The sequence below is a fragment of the Dermacentor variabilis genome, chromosome 11, assembly GCF_050947875.1.
Source record: "Dermacentor variabilis isolate Ectoservices chromosome 11, ASM5094787v1, whole genome shotgun sequence".
Classification (NCBI taxonomy): domain Eukaryota; kingdom Metazoa; phylum Arthropoda; class Arachnida; order Ixodida; family Ixodidae; genus Dermacentor; species Dermacentor variabilis.
In genome coordinates, this window is record NC_134578.1 from 43,298,999 (window position 1) to 43,320,616 (window position 21,618).

At 42.0% G+C, this 21,618-nt stretch overlaps 1 protein-coding gene across 1 annotated transcript in view; it reads right to left on the reverse strand.

Annotated features, from left to right (window-relative positions):
- Positions 1 to 14,850: 14,850 nt before the first annotated feature.
- The window catches only part of LOC142563219 (uncharacterized), a 34,571-nt gene continuing 27,803 nt past the window's right edge, over positions 14,851 to 21,618 (reverse strand). The window contains exons 5-6 of the mRNA XM_075673769.1: positions 16,874 to 16,939; positions 14,851 to 15,004 (exon numbers count right to left, since the gene is read on the reverse strand). Coding sequence (XP_075529884.1) covers positions 14,959 to 15,004; positions 16,874 to 16,939 — 112 coding nt within the window. The 3' untranslated portion in view covers positions 14,851 to 14,958. The remainder of the gene's footprint in view (positions 15,005 to 16,873; positions 16,940 to 21,618) is intronic.

Genomic DNA, 21,618 nt, shown 5'->3' on the forward strand with positions numbered 1-21,618 from the left:
AATACAAAACTTAACCTGCAAACAATGTTGCACGTACTCTTTTTATGACTCGGAAACAAACGCAAACTCGCATGGGTTTAAAGCTTGGCATGAGAACGTTTTAGTCACGCTCAAAGCGCTTCCTACTGTTGGTCATTAGTGAGGATTACAATAGCAGGCGCAGCAGTAGTACGAGAACGACATGCGTAGTTTTAGACCAGGGTAACAACAAGACACTGTCATGAATCATACGTTGTAGGAAATGCGTCATTGCTGCAAATTAACCATTCCTTCATTTATGATTATGAAGATGAGGAATGCTGGGACAAAAAGCTGAAAAGCAACTTGACAAGTTCCGTGCTCCCGAAAAATATACTTTGGCAATCTCTAGGCATATCGAAATGTTCATAATTAACATTAAAATGCGGCATGTCGGGAAACCCGCCCCCCCCTCAGAAAACAGAAAAGGTAACAGCATAATCAAGAGAAATACAACGCATTTTCATTGCAATAGTACGTAAAATAACTGCAAGAATTAAGATTATTGCAATAAGCGCATGACTTCAGGTAAATTTATCAAACAAATCCAACAAAGCAAAAATATAAATTGGAAAATAAAGGGCACAATTCCTTTCTGTTAACTTTCTGTTAATGGCGTTTTGACTGTTACATAAGTTTAGTGACTCATGAAGTTTGTTTCTAAGCATCTGTGTAGCGTAATTGATTCAACATAAATGTACTTACTAATTCTCTGCAGGACGAACGGAATATTTTTGGATAACCTTATGCAAGCAGGCTAATTATGTGAGAAAGTGTCCGCTGTTTTTCATCTCTAATTTGTATGCTCTGGTAGGGCGATTAGGGCGTAGATAAGGTATTTGTAGAATATCATGCTGACGAACAACTGGTTATGAGGAATGATCGAAAGCTACGTTATATATGCGTCATGTAAACTTTTTCTGAAGGGAGTGCAGCATTCCTAGGTTCGTGCAAGGTAGTAGATCCACATAAAAGATGAAAGTAAGATATATGGGAATGGAAAAAGGAGTTCTAAATATGATGAACTTTTGTGAGGAGAGTTCGTTTCTTAAGCTAACTTATTCTTACGATTCTGGAGAGCTTTCCGGCAACATCCAAAGCATCCCAAGACATTGTCTCAGATAATATCCCAGCAAGCAGCCCAAATATTTTAACTCTATCTATTGTCTAACGGGCACATGTTACAACTGTATCAGCCACCGCGTCCCCATTTTACTGATGGAAAAGCACAGCTTTTGCTTTGGTAATATAATGTTTAGTGCATTGTGATCGGTCCATTTACCTAGCTGCAATGGTGTTCTCTTTGCCCTATTTCTAATGTCTGGTAATGATATGCCGCCGAATAGAAAAGTCATGTCCTTTGCGCAAATTAAAAATATTTTTGAGTTATCAGTATTTACAACGTTGTTGTATAACATATACAAGTTAAATAGATGTGGACCAAGAATACCTCCTCGGGGAATACCAGATGAAATTGGTCTAACATTGGATGAATTGCAAGTTATATTTGCGATCTGGTGCCTACACCCTATAGTTGAGTGGAGAAGGGTAAGGATTTTGCAACGAAATTCTTGTTTTTCTACTTATTTTAATAACAAGTTATGACTAAGATAATCGAAGGCTTTTGTAAAATCTACACAGAGCCTCAGGGCCAAATGTTGTTTCTCAGAAGCATTCAACAATTAACTCGTTCTGTTTTAGTAGAGCGAGTCCTGTCGAGGGATTTTTCATGAAGCCTATTTATGCAGTATGTGTTATCTCATGCTTATTGCAAAAGCTTGATAATCTTGAGAGTTACTTTGCTCAAGCCTGTTGAAAAAATCGATAATAGTTACACTGGCGCATGGTTAGCGATATTATCTGTTACTCCTTTTTTCTGCAACACGATTACCTTTGCGACTTCCATTTGCTTCAGAAAAATGCGTTTCGCGAAAAAGCGATTGAAAAAATGTGTTGGACAAGGTGCTAAATGTTCTATAACGTATTTCACGGGCTCTATTTTAATAGTGTCTGCGTCGCTGCTAGCACTGTTGTTAAGTTGCGAACAGACGGAGATCAGCGTTGATACAAGGTTTAGGAAACCCCGCAGGGGCGTCTGTTTCCGCGGTGTTTGGTGAGTTGTGAGACCACGTGCCCGAGCATACGAGGGTTGGACTCTCCTGCATTTAACCGTGCGCGGCTTAGCGGTGTCCGGCGAAAAGGGGATACGGGGTGTTGGACCAATGCCGGGTGTTTGGATGTTCAGGGCCCCTCGGCGGTGGCAACACACCCCTTTGGTTTCGGCTTCTTGTAGACGGCACCCCCGGAGTGACCCACGCAGGGGAAATTGTTAGTTGCCTTGACTCGCAAGAGGACTATTCAACCAACTGTGGGGATATCTGCGAAGTACAAATGAAAGACGGAATTGTGATATACACTTTGCATATATACTAGGCACACCCAAGTGTGATATCGAAGAGGTCATAAACACGCACTTTGCTGATGATGACACTACCCCTGTGATCATCGTTTTAGACTTCAAGATGGACACTTCAAAAGCAGGAAAGAAATGGTTCACTTACTTTTGCTAGAAAAGGTTGCATTGAATTGACAAAGCAATCGAAATCACTCAACTACTCTGCGCCGGTCATTTATATATATAACTTTGAACAAGAAACTGCGTAAGGTTGTAACCGAATCAATCAGTGTAAATCACAGTAACCACAACACTATCGGTATTATCATTACGAAATAATGAAAATAATATACCTAGACTTTCTAACATTATCCGAGGTGCTACAGCTGCGTTGTCATCTCACTTTCCACAGTGGAATGATTGCTCAATCTTTTAACAAAGTCAATCTTGTTCCTTTAGCGACCTCAGATAGCTGTGATACCACACACAGTTACTGTTGGGGGGCTGTGGCATAAATTAGGGCTCGGAGATATGCACTCTTTTTCTCATTTTTGGCATGTTGTCCACGGCCTATATTTGCGCCGAGGTCATGCTTTTTCTTGCTTACTATTGTAAGGTGTGTTTCCACTGACACTGGAGCTTCATGTGAAGTCATCTTTCAAGACGACTATATGCTTAAACTGTGCTATTTAAACGTACGTTTGCAGCGTTACTGCTTCGCCACTAGAAATTTGCAGTTCTGCGTGAAAAATATGGTTAGCATGCAGGCTTTCTACATTCAGTTTTCTTTAGCTAAAACAGACGTTTCTTTCGCCCTGCCTGCGTGCCAGCATATAAATTGTGTTCAGCGACCAGCAACGCAAAGGCAAGGGAGAAATAACGGAGGCACCTTATCACCTGTAGATTCAAGAGCGCGATAGCTCAAAGCACGAAAACCGAACAGCACTACCGAATATTTACATATACCGAAGAGTTCGCTTCACTCAGTCGATGAATGTTGTTGTTTCTTTCAAGAAACATGTCGCATGTAGGCTCAAAAAATAAGTATTTTGAAACACGCTCCTATGTTAAACGCGGTATTTGATTAACTACAGCTAGGATGACGGTGGTAAAGAATCAATGCGTAAAATGGAACGGACATGGAAGCGCTTGGGATGGGCAAGAAAGGAGAGAACCAGGAATGCGAAGTAAGCAGCATATGCTCTGAAGGAAGACCTCGTGCGTCTTACCGGAACAGCGCTTTACTACGAAGCAATATTGTGCTGGCTTGCCAACCTTAAGGATCTTCAGCCAGACTAGCCCGTTGTAGCCTGCGCTTACAAGAGTACGACTTTACAGGTGTCTACCGACCTGGAATGAAGCACAGCGACGCGGACTTTTGTCACGCGCACCACACTCTACGACGTCATTGGACCATGACAATGACTCGCCATTTGTCGGCGTTATCAACATCATAAAGATGGCTGATCACCAGTGCGCTTACCCTGAGCTGCTGCCGCTGATCGAGCACCTTCAAGGACTTGAAGGCGTTTTTCCCCGCTCGCTCGTGCGCGGCTTATCATCATACTATTTGCTCACCGACGTCCTTTACAGGAAAAACTGCGGAAGCAGTCCAAATTGTTACAAATACGTTAAAGTATGACATATATTTTGCACACCGCACGCACCTTGACAACCGGTCGACCCAAAGCTTCTTAGATGTTACTTGGTATACCGCTACTTTTGTTAACGTTTAGGCATATTACAACAATATATCTTGTTAAGATGCCACGTTTTTGGTATTTATATGCGGCGGCTTTCTCGTTCTTGTGATAAGGTTGCTTGTGTGGAAATATTACAGAAAAAACAGTAAGGTGAACTTGTTGTTAATTTAAACGAATTTATCGTTGTCATTGCGCCATATTCAAACACATCCATAGCTTTTACAGGTCCTGCCATTCACTCAAACAGACATGTTTGGTCTCGAAGGGGAGCTGGGATTTCCGGCCCGAACCTATGTCACGAGAAACACGTCTAACGCTTGAAGCTGAATTTTCTTACACAATTCCAATGACAATATGAATGTTTGCTTCCCAGCGCAAACGTTTGTGAGTGTCCTTTGCCAAAGGTCACGAATACCTTTATTTGGGACGTACAGACCAGTTCCACTACGCAAGTGAGCCATTTACCCAATACTCCACACTAACGTCAGAGCTGTTCTTCGCGTAATACTGTCCACACCACAGCTGTGTTTATTACTCTCGCACCTCCCGCTGCGTCTACATGGCGATACGCCTTCACCCAACTGGAGATGTAAAAAAATGCTACACATCAGCGACTTCATTGCAAAAGCCTTATAAGCAACACGTCACCGATACCTTCCCCCGATTTTGTTCCTGGATCGGCCCGCGTTAAAAAACCCAACAAGTCCCTAACCACGACACGTTTTTTTTGTTATTATAACCTGTCGTCTGTACATGTTCGATATTTCTATCCAACCCCTTCTATAACGCCTTCGGGCTTTAAAGGTAAAATAAATAAATATATATCCCGCCCTGCTGTTGAAATCAGGCCACATTGTCGCCACCTTTGCTAGGAGTCCCCGGCACAGCCAAGCATACCTACACGGCACATCCCAACCTTAAACTAAATGTTGCGTTTTCCCGCACTCATTTAAATCAGTTAAATCTTTTATTTCAACAAACAATCAATAATAAAAAAATTATCTTCCTCAGACAATATGAAATGGCTAGAAGAATCAATACGAGGTAAATTTGAACAAATTCTCAAATAAAAAGAGCAGTTCTTCCTAAGATATTTTCCTTCAGTAAACTTGTAAGGTGGTTTTTCTAGATGGGGTACTGTATATATCTATATTGATGCGTGTGGTCTTCTATTCATCTGCTTGTTTGACATCATATATGTGGTGCTGCTAAGCCCTAGGGCGCAGGATCAAGGGCCGTATAACGTAGGTGTATTGCACTTTTACTTGGTTCCAATCTCCCAACGTCGAATTTATACATAACCGCTGGCTCAAACATCAGGCGCTAACTGGCAGCGATGCTTAAACACCCGAATCAAAAACTTAGCCTCCTTCATGTGAGGTCACTCTTGTTTAGTTTGAACGCACATAGCGTTGCCTACTTTGACTTGCTTTTCTCGTTTAACTGGCAGACAAGAAGCCAGAAGCGCACCAAAAGTGACCAGTGCTTCGTTAGATTCAAGTTAGCGAAGTGAAAATGCGAGGGGCGAATCGGAATGTATTTGCCCCTATTTTTATTAGCCAAAATATCCTACATGGAGGTAATCACAAATATACGTACTTTTCCACATAGTCTCCACACCGGTTCAGACATTCGTGGCATCACAGCATTAAACTTCAGACGCGCCTGTAGTAGAATTCGTCCAGCTGACTCCCCGGGCCCTCGTTGCCATGGAAGTCTTCACAGCGCTTTCGAAACTCCCAACATCACGACCTCACACTTCTTAATGGGAACCGCGGTTCCGCATACGTGGGCTGCATTTCCATGTGTATTTCGGCTGGTGTTCGTTTCCCTGCTTCATAGGAAACGAATCACACTTCGTTAGCGTGTGATCGCCTATCTAGTCAGAAGCAACGAATTGAACATTGAAGATGAGTGGTTACCTTAGGTTCTTGTTTTGGTTTGTAATTTCATTAGCGCTACAATCCTATTGTTGATTGCTATTGCCCATGTAATGTTCCGCCATTTCATGGAGAACTCTCCTTCACTTTGCGCAGTGGAATACTACCCCATGAACAAAAAGAATAATGGTTAAAGCTTAGCTGTCAGCTGAAGCCTCAAAAACCCAGCAGCATTGCCTCGTGAGAATCTTTTGAATTCCGTTGGCAATCCAATACACCGATAGTATTTTACCTAATTATGCCATCTATTTCTCCCGGCATGTTTCCTGCAGCAGAATATCCAAGAATATTTTCGTCCTTTCCGCGAAAGCCGAATGAGCCCATCCTGATCAGATCGATAACACGCCTAGGTATCTGTAGTACAATCTCGAACCGCTGCGAGCCCCATGGGGTACCCTTGATTGTAGTATAAAGTGCGCAATAACAGTGACCTGCCCAAATAGTGACTGAAATCAAGCGGTGTGATGCAAATCGGTGAACTAAGGCTATGGCCGCCAATATCGGGGTTGTGCCAGAATTGCTGTTATTTATTGTTGTCTGGGATTATTCGATTAAATGCACGTGAATGCCTTCTTTCTCCTACGCAAGCAGGTACCCATCGTACCTTTCTCCTGTTTGCATATATAAGGATCACGCACTCTTTCTTTTTTTACATCTAGCCACAGCTTTGATGTTTATATTGAGTACGGAATTGTTGCAGGCCACGCAATCTAGTGTATACCAAAGGCGCGCCACAACCAAATGGTTACGAAAACGAAAACGGCAGTATGGAAAGTTCTATTTGAGACGAGCCTGCGCACTCCGATCCTTCGAGGCAAGACATAAGCGCTATGATTACGAATTCTTACGGTCATCGAAAAAAATCTATTCATGTTTTTAAGGGTCCCGTGACACCTTGCATTTAGGGGTCTTGTGACACCTTTTTAGTAGGTGGCAGAAGCTTGCGGTTGAATATAGTTCGGCACAGACTCAGTGCAATTGAGGCAAGCACGAAGTAGGTGAGAATATTTTTGATGAGCTCTTCATAAGTGTAGTAGTAACACCTACTGAAATTCACTGGAGAATGAAAACCAAGAGTACTTGTACTTTAGTGTGGCTTCCAGAGTTCTTCCTTAAACAAGGCAGGCTACAAACTTCGTGCTGTAGAGAGGGTACGCGTGTTCGGCTGGTCAAAGCAGCCCCCTTTTATTTCTTGACTCAATCAATAGCAAATGAGCATATCACTACGTTGGTCCCTTCACAAAATTAATATGATAAGGCTTGTATGTCCCATCAGCAAAGTGGGTACACTGTAATTTTCTACATTCTGGGCCATCCATTTCAGACGCTGCTAATATGCTGGAATTTATGGACTGATAAAAATCTTCTATCAAGAGATAAAATTGACTTGTCCACTTGGTCGACACATACAGACTACCTCCTCGGCATACGAGTGACTTCAAGATGTACTGTCAATGCAGCATTGCAGCATTGTACTGTTCAATACCTGCACACTTAAGATCTCGCCCCGAGTAACATTAACACGTTTGTCCCGTTTCTAAAAAGGCAGAGGGGGTATTTTGTAATTTTCTACACTCTGGACTCCGCTAATACGCTGCAATTTGTATACCGATAAGGAACTTTCAGCACCAGAGGAAATGTACTTCTCCACTGGGTCGACATTTACAGAATACCTCCAAGGCGTATGAATGGCTTAAAAATTTACTGTCAATGAAGGATTTTGCCGTTGAATACCTGCACACCTAAGATGTCGTCCTGGGTGATTTTACCACGTTTGGATCGTTTCTAAAAGGCCGAAGAGTTAGAAGCCCCACATGTCGAAATTAAGACACCTTGATAGCATTGAAGCTTATATTCATCGTCGGGATAATATTTTTCTATTTATACATACTGCAGCGCAATTTGCGCTATAGCAGGAGTGGGTTAAGAAAGGGTACAGAAAATGCATTGGTGTATACAGCCGTAAATACAAGTGAACACTTTTACAAAAGAGCACTGATGAAAGAAAATGAAAGAAAAATACACAAGAAGTTATACAAATGCTGCCAGACATGGGTGAGCACGATTATGCATCTGGGATGGCGGTTGCAAAAATTTGGGATGAGAATGAGCGAATGGACCCAGGTAATGAATTCCAGTCTTCGATTGAGCGGGGAAAAATATGAATTCGAACATGTAGAGAACTACTCTCAAACTCCGCCTTACTCCCTGGAAATTATTTGAAAACACAGTTTAAAGTAATAATTTGGCTGAGCCCCTTAACTTTCTTCACTCTCACTGCTAATGATCCACTCTGCAGCCGAACCTCATTATAATATTTCAACACTCTCAGTAACAAATGTATGATGCAGCAATGCTTTTTTGTGCAAGATGAGAATTGTATCTTTCATTCAACATAGTGCTCTCTCCTGAAATGAAACGACATCTGCAAATAGAGCCTGATTATTTCTTTAGGGTGTTTTAGTTGTGAATTTTTTCAGTCTCTCCGGTAGTATGCGGTGAGTATATGAAAACACATTTATAGCTAGAGAGAGAAAAAGAGACCAAGTGAAGCTAAAGATGTCTGCACTGCTACGTGCAGGGCCTGCTGGTTCAGATGAGATGTTTGACATGATGTGGACAACAGAACGACGCGTTAAATGACGACGAGATAGGATGAGACACCAACAAATTACAGTACGTAAGACCACTGGCAGGAAAAAGATATGCTAAGGCAAATGGTATCGCATACCATAACAAGCCATTTTTGAAAATTTCTACGCCTGCCTGCGTATTTCTGCCTTCCACCACATTCTGCGTTCTCGAACTTCCTTCTTAACAGACTCTGCCAAGCCACGACGTCTTCATAGAACCATATGCTCGGCGAGGCAAACGTCGATCCGCCTAATTCTGCATATTTTCTCCCTCTATCTCGACCGCCAGAGCAACACGGCGTAGCTCGACTCAGCGGGGGAGGGCATCACTCACTTCTTCACGATTTCTGTAACTCCTGCCCTTGTACATAGTTCCTGTGCCACGGCGTCTCTCCTATCTCTAGGTAATTAAGACATGCGCTTTCGTAATTGTCAGTTGGCATACGTGATGTCTACGAAAACGAACGGTGTACAATACCCATGCTGTTTCTTGATTGATTGGCGTCATGTTGAACAAAGCACAAGCGGCAAATAGCTTCCTCCAAAACAATAGGCTGGCATTTAAGACCGTCAATCTAAAATGAAATATGAAAGTCAATATTATATTTTACGTAGACGCAACAGGTTCCTTTCTGCATCATTCCTCCTTTAATTAATTAGTTAGTGCGATGCAGTGTGCTTAATAAATTATTATGCCAACTGAAACATATGGGTTGCGTTGCACGAACAGCTGCGTTTTCGATCAACCTAATTAGGAGATGTAATGCCGTAAAAAAAGAAAACAGAGTGCCTCCTTTAATGTTTAGCACTTCCTCGTCCTGTGTATGTTATTATGTTGCCCTACAATACTGTAATGCATGGGCTATGAGTTTGCAGCTTCGACCATAAGGAGAAGCGCTCACATTGATCACAAGGTTCCGGACTATTCTCGAGTTCCTCTCACAGTCTAGAAAAAGGTGGTGCTGTGCGAGTTGGTAGATATTATGACAGCCTGAAAGCCACAAAGATGCAAATTAAATATATGGAGTATTACAACTCTCTCCGTTTCTTCGTCTCATATTTTACACTGCTATATAATGCATGCATATGTGTTTCTTCCCTTCGTACTTTCATTCATCTGAAAGTGTTACACATGTACGTGCGACCAACTTATTGACACGACATAGTGCGCGAGGCAAAAGCTGCTAAAAGTAGAAACAGCGCCCTCACATCTGGCAGGCATGTCATAATGCCAGTGTGCTGAGATGCGCCACCAGCATTGATGCAGAGGTTAGTCTCCGGTGTTGAACGAGATGACACGTACAAAAACCTTCCCCGACAATGATGGCCCAATTAAAGCATTATATAATTTGAGCTTGACTTCGTTATTTCTTGAACGAAGTGAATGACCCGCACAGCTACACATTCGAAATTATCCAGAGCCGTGATAGCTTCAATCATACTCTTAACACCAACACATTATTGGTCTTACTTTGTCAGTGTAATTACAGATAAGGATTTAAGACCCATAAAAATACCAACTGTAAACTTAAAATATAGTGTTTTTACGCTCCTTGTATACACATGACCAATTGCACCTCGAAATCTAAGTGTTGGAATATGTGTATTGGGGACGCACTGAACTATATTTGTGACGTGTCAGTCAGTTGTAATACGCGAATGCTTGATAGCCCGAATGCTACACCTATTGTGGAGGATTCTCTTCGTGTTTGCTCTGACCTCGCCACAGCTGTGTAGATGTTTCTCTCACACTCCCCCTACGCCTACTCGGCGAGACATCGACGCCTGACTGAAAAGGTCAATGAAGCAAGAAGCTGCGTCGCGAAGCTAGAAGTGAGCCATTTTATATGCGATGATAGCCTTTTCACTAATAGACCAACCAAGCCTTTGATTAAACTTTCTCTAGGTTCCTCTCACGTTACAAGCTAATATAATGAGCTTACGAAGACAAAAATCGCATTTCACCACCTTTACTCAACCGGCTGAGGCACCGAGGATACACGTGCATCAAAATGTTGTTTGCATTTTACTTTCATTGAAGTGCTTCTCAGCAAAGTAAATAGGTGCATTTGCAAAGCCCGTTTGGTGAATTTTGGTGTCGGTGAGAGCACGAGCCCGCTTTCCGCGCTCGGGCTCGTGCTCAACACGAGCACGCTTCCCCCCCCCCCTCTCTCGGCGGCTCCCCGGTTACCGTTGGCTAAAGCTGTGCCTAGTGCGTGCGTCAGCGCACACGTCACGACACAACAATTTCGCTGAGTAAACGTGTGGACTAGTGCGTGCGTCGTGCGGCTCATGACAGCTCATTGAAGGGGAAGGAGGTGGTGTCATCAGCGTCTTGTACGACCTCAGTAGTAATACAGAAGGTAGTAAATGGTTAAAACACGTTAAATAACAGTAGTTATGCGCAATTAGTGCAAATTAAGGAGAACTAAAGTTAGGAGCAGTTACAGTGAGGGGACTTAAGGTGGCAGTAAAGTGAACGAAAAGTAATTAAAGTGTATTAAGGTGGGATAGAGTAGATTAAAGTAGGCTAAGGCCAAATGAAGTTGGTACAAGCTAGACCAACGTGGACTAAGGTAGATTAAGATAGAGTTGTGAATTTAGAGGAAGGTGAATTCAGCTGGATTTGACAATCATGTAAGAATATGTAAGTGATTGTCAACATTCCTATTTTTTAACTTTCTGGTGGTGTGAGCAGTTGAACCGAATACCTGACGCTCATTAGATGGATGCTCAACCTATAGATCACCGCGGCGGTCGAAAGCACAAGTGCTGGTGCCATGCAGTTAGTTTTTTGAGCGTGGAATACCATTTGCATAAACGGGGGGACGGGGGTGCAGCGTGGTTTTCAGCAAAGCGGAAAACAAAACTCCCCTGAGATTATATAAGAAGCAATTATTTATAAAATCATCCAAAATGAAAAAAAAAGCCGGGGACCACTGTTTAGGCAAAATTTTCGTGCAGTGAAATTGGCCGAGAATAAATAACATCAAAGTGCTTGCACGAGTCAATATAGAAGCAGTTCTAAGCTCTGCACACTGCACGGAGAACGAACAGGCCATTTAAAAGCAGTTGCTTTTCCAAGACACGCATGTGCTTTTTGCACAAGCTGCTAATCAATTTACTTCGTTGTGTTGCGTTTGAGATTAAGCAATATATTACCTATCCTGAACTCCAGTGGCACCATGCTCCGACCCTCCTCAATCTTCAGACCAGTGAAACAAAAATACATGTTTGCAATCAGCTGAATGTTTTTCTCGCGGTTATAGAGACACACGTCTAGCACTCTGTGAAATTTCTCTAAAGTACGCCTAAGTGAAGTGGGTCAGGCGTAATCTTCTTTGAACAACTCTGGTATGACGCGAAGAATCACTGGGAGAGCGAAGGGGCCGAACTCTATAAAAGGTGCTGGTGAGCCACCAGATGACTGTTCGACGTATGTGATAGCACACGTATGCCGCTGTACTTCGTAAAACGGCACAGAAATAATTTTTTTAATGAACCGATTTTGCTAAATTGTGAGCGCGCCTAATGCAGTGTTTGTATAGATTTCTGCCACGAATAATTAGGCGAGTCACAGCACTGACTCGTATCAGTTGGCTGCCTATAACGTATAATCCGAAATGCCTAAAAATACTTCATACCTTTAGCAGTACTTCAGCACGTCTGTGACGTACTTGCACTTTTCCCATTTTTTGCAGCTGTACAGTAACATTCAGGGGGAAATGTCACAGAACGCCGAGACGGCATACAACTCGGCTTGCACTGCAGTCGGCTGATATCCAGCGTAGGCATAATACTTCCAGTGCCTGTTTTTCTTCGTTTCACGTCAACAACCGGAATGGGCTTCGTCAAGAAAAGACGTGCGTCTTTTAGTAAACACTGCGATTTAATATCACGATCGAGAAATAACACGTGATAGACCTTAGGTTGAGCATTGATGGACTTGTGGATCAAGTCGTTATCTTTGCCCGACTACGAAACTCCCTCTTGGTCCCAAAAATCGCCAATGTAAAAGGCGTACAATCCCCCATTATCAAATGGTATTAGAGCAGGTTGAAATTATCCAGAGTTCTAGCATAAACACCTGAAACATTCATATATAATCTGCGCTCTGTTATTCTAACAGTTAATGTCCAATACGGCTCCATTTCTATGAAAGAATTAGCGACAAGACAGACCTATTTAATAAAAACCTCAGTAAAAACCTCTTGTATTTTAAAAAAAAATTGCCTGGCTACAATTACCTTGCTTCTGCTTTATTAATTGTGAAGCATTAGGTTGATCATGAGAAGTGCGCCATCGTTTGGCATGTCAGGTTTGTGGCAACATCACGATCGTGTTGGCTTTCCTTAGCTAGCGTATGAATTCGCAATGTGAAGGAGTGACGTAAGTGCACTTTCATATGTAAAAAAAGAGCAACTGATTTTATATGTGTCTTGAAAGCACTTTGGAAAGGCCGCGCAAAGTTAGGACTCCTTTAGAGTAGCGTGAACACGATGAGCGGCGAGGGGAACATCAATGTCAATATGCGCAACAGCGTCGTGCTCAGGCTAGCCAGGACCCAATTCAAGACTACGTCACATTGCTCTAGCGTATCACGTGGTACCACAGCTTCACTGGCCAACAGTATTCCCAGCGAGAATTGGAGCCAATATTATTGCCCTTAACGTGTACTATACAGTACAATTTTCTGGAGGTTTCCCTACACAATAAGCAGGGCACAATCGCACACAAAACACCGAAACAACGACATGACACGCCATAGCTGCACCTTTTGAATTATAGGTAACTGGCTGCCGGGTGTACAGGAAGGTTCTCCGACGACGCACCGCGGCAATGGGAACAGGATATTTTTTGCTGTCGCACGACGTTGCGTGACGTAGAAGTTCCGGTCGCTGATGTTGTGAACGGGTCATAAGGTGGGCGATCTATGGCTCAAATGGAAGTCGCTAACAGCAAGTCGATGGCGTTTCTAAATCCGTAGACATAGGTACAAAACGTATAGGAAGACGCCAAAAGAGATGCACTTTAAAAAATCTTTGAATAAGAAATATGATAAAGAAGAACATCAGTACACTAGATCTGCCGCAGCAGCGTTCATAGAATATGTTCTCCATATGTGCATGTGTATATGTTCACTCCAGATCTTTCCATCTCACTTCAGGTGTCCCTCAAGGATCAGTCTTGGCACCGCTTCCTTTGTAATATACATTAACCGTGCGTGTATCTCGTCCTATTCGCACGTTCGCTGAAGGCTGTGTTATTTATCGTACTGTGACTAAAATCTCTGACAAAGCATCTCTCCTGAATGAGCTTAATAATGTGAAGAACTAGAGCTACCGTTGGCCAATCGTTTTGAACTCTAACGAGTGAAAATTTATTTCGATTTGCCGCCGTCGTATTCCTTATCTCTCCACATACACAATCGCAAGTATCCTAGCAGAATCTGTTCCAGCCTATAAGTACTTAGGCATAACACTGTCCCACAATCTATCTTGAATGCGCATGCGACTAAGGTAATTTCGTCAGCGAACAAGACTCTTGGGTTCATGAAACGTCACCTTCGTCATGCTCCGCAGCGTGTCAAAGTACTCGCACACGAATAATTTGTGAGGCCACAACGGGAATATGCCACCGCCATCTGGAACCCTCGTCAAACATATGTCACCAATGCACTCGAGTCAGTTCAGACCCTAACTAGGTGACTAGGTTCATCCATTCTTCATATTCATATAAGATCAGTATTTCACTCTTAAAGGCAGAATCTACTCTGGCATGTCTTTCTTTTCGTCGTCGTATCGCCACGTTCTCTCTCTACCAAAATTTTTTTACAGCTTGCTGAGCCACCCACCCTACATCACACCATCATCTTCACGCATGTCACAGCTCACCAGCCATCAACTCCAATTTTCTCGCCCTCGAACACAAACTGTCACGTTTCAAGCTTCATTTTTTCGTCGAGCTGCCAAAGACTGGAACGACCTACGCTTGAATCTCGCTGCCATCATGTCATTCAGAATTTCTGGAAACTTCTATTTCACCGTAACACCTGCCTTTCTGATGTATAAATGTTAACCACCCCTTCCGTAATACCCCAAATGAGGCCTCTAAGGTATTAAAATGAAATTGTTATAAATTAAACAACCATTTATTCCACTTTTCTTTCCACGTATCAGATGCTTCATTTAGATTGCATCTTGTTTCTGTGAGATTTTACACAGGAAAATGAAAGGGTGTGTCAGTGCAAGGCTTTCAGCCCACTGTCGTCAACATGCCGGAATATTTCCAGTCTCTTCCCTCTTCGGGCATTTCCTGCAATATAAAACGTCAAAGAACTGTAATGATTCATTTTATGGGAGAACTTCATTTGGGTCATAACGGCGACATAACCCCATTGCAAAGGAAGCTAGTAAAGATTATCATCAACGCATTCAGAATAGATATAATAGGGTTTGCGACTAGTATGCAATCAAACATACATTGCTCATTGTGGGCAAGCATGCATGGTTCACTACATATAATTTGAATGAATTACAGATAATCCTCATACAGGTATTGTTCTTGGACGTTATGTCGGTATGTGTTCGTAAGCAGAAATATTACAGGTAAGATATTTGGACGAAGAACCGCCGACCCTGTATGTTAAATAACGTTGCACTGAAAACATACATATTATACACAATTATGACATCTGAACTCTCTGGATCTACGATTATTAACAAGCTGAACCGTCAAATGCCTCAGACGGATAAATTTATGTAGCGTGGGCTTCGCTATTAAGCCATGGCATTCGTGATAGTTTATTTTGCAGTCAGAATATTTTATGGAGGATGTGGTCACACAAGACTGGCCGAGTGAGCAATGGGTCAACTAGCAGAAAACGTTCTACTTGTGACACACAACAAGCATTTACAAAGCAGAAAAAGAACACTTTAAATATTGTTAAAGGTTGCCTGTGGCAGACAGGGCAATTCTAGTTTACGAGGTGGTCTACTCGAAGCGGCGGGCATCACTCGCACAAAAAATTGCAGTGTATGATCGACTAACGAAAAAAAATTCATTAATTAATTACTTTTTATTAAAAACCTTATGGCCCAACTTTCAATTTACTTAATCTTAGTCGTCGAGTTTGCAAGACGGATCCAATTGGAACAAATTCTCAGGATGACACCAGTTTCAAGATATTATTTCCCAGACTTTGCGGAGAAATGCATTCCAGTTACGTTCATTCCAGTTTGCGTTCCAGTTACTTTTGCGCTTGAATGCATAAAGCTACCTTTTGTGAAGAAAGTAATTAGAACGCCAATGCACTTTTTTCGCAATGTTCATGAATTACTATCGCGAAACTGGTGTCATTCTGAGAATTCGTTCCAAGTGGATCCGCCTTGCGAAATCCGCGGCCAGAATTCTAAATTGCAATATTGGCCTTAATGTAACTAGTTAACAACCTGATAAGTAATTTTTGTTAATTAGTCGATTATGCATTTCAAATTGTTGTGCGAATACTGTCCGCCGCTTCAGATATACCAGCTCGTGAACTATAATTATGCAATCTGCCACAGGAAAGCTTTAAAAAATTGCGAAAGTCTTCGCTGACGTACCCGGTATAAAGTTTTCCGTGCATTCATGAATCAAAACATAGCACACTGAGCCTAATACGAGAAGTAATTAGTGTTGCACAAGTTAATTACGTGATTTACACTCGTGTAGCTGGTGGCAAGTGACGGTAGAGGCATAAATTTTGAATATGAGTATAGTAAAAGCTACTGCTGGGGAGAGTAAATTACCGTCGTATGTTGACTTTCTTTAAACTGCACATCTTCATGTTCTGTTCTTGAGTGCTTATCTCGTTTGTTCCCTTGGGTCAGAATATTTATTTTGCCAGAAGCTAGAGTATTTTATTGCGTCAGCTCCACAATCACCGGCTTTTCGTAGTATTTTATTATTGACGAGAAGTGTCAGTCATGTTCTTCCTGATGCATAGATTCAGGCATGCTGAGTTATTTGGAAATGTTGTCTTGCAGTGGCATTACTGCACTATGAAAAGAAAAGCTTTTTATATTACGTGGTTATAGGTGGAAAGATGAGAGGAATGCAAAATTAAATCTTGCACATCTTAGCGCAGGCTTCCTCTATACAATCATGTGTGCTGATTTCAAAATAAATCAAAGTAAAACGTACGAGAATGTCTCATTCATCTTGTTTCGATCCTTTTTATTAATGGCTATGAAGTGCTCCGAGCCAAACCTGTTGGAAAAAACCAAGGTAAATAAAAAGTTTAAGATCGGTAGTAAAACATGCAACAAGTGGAAAAGACGAGAAAATATCTCTCGTATGTGAGTGCGGATCGCGCGAAGGTCTCATAACTCGTTTCACACATACTTGTGTAATTGAACTACTAGCTAACCTCAAAATATGTATCAGTACCGGCAATTGAAGTCACCTTAATAATATAGATTACAGTGCGATAGTTCTGTAAATGCTTATAATTCAATCGCTTTACTCTTCATTGATATTGTTTTCCTAAACGTTGTATTTTAGAATTATCATATAGTAGCCGTAACTTTTCTGAGGACAACAGTCCATCTCTATCACGAACATTACGGGTTTCCCTCAAGTGGTTTCTTACAAACCAACAATTCCATTTATTGATTGCGCAAAGAAACTGCCACTCATCATGCCCTCTACTTTGAGTTTGCTCTTCCTTCGTCGCTTGCAAGGCCTAGCATAGGGATGCTGCAACATCGTTTGTTAATGCAGCTCCCTCAGTGTATCGCCCTCAGGGCGGCAAAAAAACATGCCGTTTTTCTATCGCCACACTTTTACGCGTGACTCAGATCTTCGACGCCTGAATAACTGCACCGAACAGCTGCATCGTCTCTGCGCCTCCGCTGTGAGGCTCTTGGAAATCAGCGCCGTCATGCGATGGTGAGCTTCACGAGGCGTACACTAGGATCCCACTTATGTGTTGCGCCTTGTAATTATTTCCATAGATCTTGCGTAATCGGCGCTCTACTCCGCACTGTGGCACTCCGAGGCCTACAAATGCCTGATAATCAACCTAAAATGGCATCAGCACTTTGCCATTCAGCGTGCCACAAGGAGAGTCATCGCAGTCACTACTGAAGGTTTGCAAGCAGGAGAACCAACGCGTACCAATTGCAAGTTTGATCAGAAAACCTTGACGACAAATATCACCCCCACACCAAATTGCTTACCGAGATAACACAGGTCAGCAGTTGTGATGATGACTACGAAATATAGTACTGCTTTGTTGATACAGTCGAGGAAGTTCACAGTGTGGCGGAAGACCTATACATGTTACAAAAAGCTTTAACCGATAACAATTACAGTTCCTTGAAAAATGTAATGGTAGTTGCCAATTACACTCAGACGAAGATAGTCGTGCAACCATTAAGCAGTAATAGATTACTTTACCATTACTTTCCTCACTATTTTACTAACGTGACAAAAATAGTGTATTTGAAGGAGCTGGTCGGGCTATTTCAATGCCTGCTCTGCAGCCTTTACGAAAAGCGCTGGCGCACCTAGGTTCGCATCTGAGTGAATTTTTAGTTAAGGTGAACCAGGTGTACTTTTGCTATCTTCACAAAGAATTGCTTTTGAAGATTTTGTTCTGTATTATTTTTTTGTTGTCTTGTTAAGGCATCTGGTAGCAAAACTGGGAACGCTCTTGATGTGGACGCTGGAGACAATGGCTGTATTGTATGGGACGAACACCTTGCTTTCAAAGTTGTGCATCGTTACTCAATGCCACGGTACTCGTGGGTGAGTCTTGTGCCAATCGAAGCACTTACTTATTGCCGCGATTAGAGGAAAGCGCTATAGAAAAGGTCCGCAAAAAAGTGATAAATATGTCCAGAGATGATTGCCTGGCATCCACGTACAAAAAAAAAAAACTTGCGGTGCGAGCCGCACAAGCGCCGTTTAGATTTTTCGACCAATATTTGGTGGACTTGCATCCTGCGTCTTTTTCTTGTTTGCCATGTGAACCTAACCTAACTCCACTGGCAACCAGAAAACGTAACCGTTGCTCGAAAAACGGTGGCAAATCTGAAGTAAAATTTATACGTAGCTGCAAACTATTCAGCCCTTAGTATGTTGTTCTGGGGTCACAAGCGCAATAATTGGTGTAATGAGCTAGCAACATCTATTTCAAATGGATAAAAACCTATGACATTACCGGCCAAAATCTTTTGCCTAAACCAGAGAAGTCATAGACTGAGCCACTTAAAAAAGAATTACGAAGCAGCCCTCAGCGCCTATGAAGACCACATAAACATGTTTGAGGACAAAGGGACTAGTATAAAATAAAACCCCATAGGTTATTTTGCCAGGAGACGTAGGCAAACCTGTAAGCCTGCAGTATTCATGTGATCTAAGGACAGTTGAAGTACGCGAATTGTGCATAAGAGGTTACCCATGTACCTATTGTCATCCTTTTGGACACCATGGCTCCCACGAATTAATGTGCTCAGAGCAGGTGCGTCACCTATTATAGCTTCTTTTCTCAAACGTGTAGCTGATTAGAGCGTTAGCATAGACGGAGTGTGGTCACATCTTAAAAATCATGTAATGTATTTTGTAGCTAACATTACTCCCATAACGAAAAAGGCTGCAAGAAGTCACAGTATAATATTTATTCACAAAATACTTCAATTAAACGCGAGAACAAACCAGTAAAAGTGCAAAAAAATAGAAGGAAGCAGTAGGTCTTAGATGGCATAGATCACGTCGTTCTGAAAAGGCAAGATATGGAGTGCGAACCACCGCTTTTTCGGATATACATTACTCAGCTTTATTGAAAACTCCCCTGACAAATTTTGGCGCTACAGGCGCACTAAACGTGCACCCCAAACGACTTTACAGGCCGCGGACGGAAAGATGAATGCACATATTTTCAATTCCTACTTCCACTCAGTTTTAGCACAGCATAGCGCCATTCAGGCGTGCCCTATACAGAGGGATCAAGTTAGTACACTACCATCTTTCGAAATCATAGTATTTGCAATTCTTTAACTGCTCCTAAAACTTGATGATAACAAAGGTGGTGGCTCGGACGAAATACCGAACAATTTCTTGGAACGCCATTCTGTACCGGGTAGAAATAACTCCGTCTCATATTCATGACATAAATTCGCGATTACCGCCTTCCCGAAAACTTGAGGATAACCAAGGGAATAACGCTGCACAATTCTGGCAACATATCAGCCCCGTAAAACTACCGACCAATTTCTCTCACTGGAATAGAGTAACCTGATCTCCCTTTCTGAGCATCGTTTCAGAAGTGTGGTATCTACAGTCACCCATCATGTCGAGGCAACGCATGACTTGGCACTGGTCATAATAACCACTCAGTTTCTTTTTTTACATTTATCAAAAGCCATTGACCATATGTCACAGACTAAACTCATCTGTGAGTTTTCAGATACACTTGGAAATTTTCTAATAGTGAACTGGGTTATCAGTTACCTTTCAGATGACTAAATTTTCGTGCAACACAATGAACATTGTTCTGACACAGTTAAGGTCTTTTCGCGTGTCCGCAGGCATTGGTATTGGCTCCACTCTTGTTTCTCCTACTCATACATGACATTGTAGAAACCGTTCCGATAAAATTACGTTGTTAGCAGACCATTGCATGCGCGACAGCAAAATTGAAGACCCTAGCGAATAAGTGGCCGTTCATAATTCTCTAAGAAAATTAGCCTAGTTGTGTCGAGACTAGCAGATGGTAGCTGTTATTGAAAAAATGGTCGCAAAGACTATAACAAAGAAGAAATGTGAACTTTCATTCCCATACTCATTTAATGGTGCAACCCTTCGAGCGGTAAATCAGTACAAATACTTATGGGTTTCAATAAATTCTGACCTTAGCTGGAAAACTCAAGTGCAACACGTGCCAAAAGAAAGCAACGAAGGAGTTATTTTTTAACGCAGCCTCCGCAATGCAACTTAAAAAACCACGCACTTGTCATACGTCACGTTTATCTGACCAATCCTAGAATATGCGTAGGCAGTGTGGTTTCCTTTCACGAATAGAGGCACATCTGCACTTGAGAGTGCACAGCGCGTGGTGATAAGATTCATCTTTGTCCTCTACAAACGAACCGATTAACCAATTGAGCTTCTTCAGCTTGCGGGGCTAGCTACACTACGTGGCAGAGCAAAGATACACCGCCAAAAGTCTTTTGATCACTTTCTGAATAGTCACTTCTAAACTAACGCCGTAACTTTCATTAACATAAAGGCAAAAAGAAAGAGTGCGCGAAAATCACCACTCAATGTACGAAGAATGTTTAAGTAATAACAATGTGTTTCGTTTTTCTTTTTCCCTCAAGTAGTCAGGAAAGAGAACGCGCTTGACCAATTTCATGTTTAGCAGCCAACGCTAGAAACGTTCGTAGAGGACGTTGAGAAATGTTCACTGCCTGTGCTCCCCCCAAAGTGACAAACTTCAAGTGTTTCCTTAATTTTAGGCCGTTTGTCATTTTTTTTTTATATATTGAGTACAATGCTTGTGCATGCATGTTATGTGTACGACACCCCAACTCCTGCAATAATTCAGGCCATGGGATTTAGAGTATTCCATAATAATATGTACTTTGTCTCTGAAAGAATAATAGAATTACAGCGAGTGTTGTCAAATGTGGTTATCGTCACCGAAAAAAGTAATTGAATAATCATATTACCAGAGAACCTATATGAATACAATTTATTTACATGCACCTTGTTATGTAAAAGTATCTGTGGCGGTACCTGCTTCATTATCGTCATCAGCCGATTTCATGTCCACTGCTGGACGAAAACTTCTGCCTGCGATCTCCACTTACCGCTGCCCTGAGCCAAGTGATTCTAACTTACTTCTTCGCATTTCCTAATTTCATCACTCCAGCTAGCGTTCT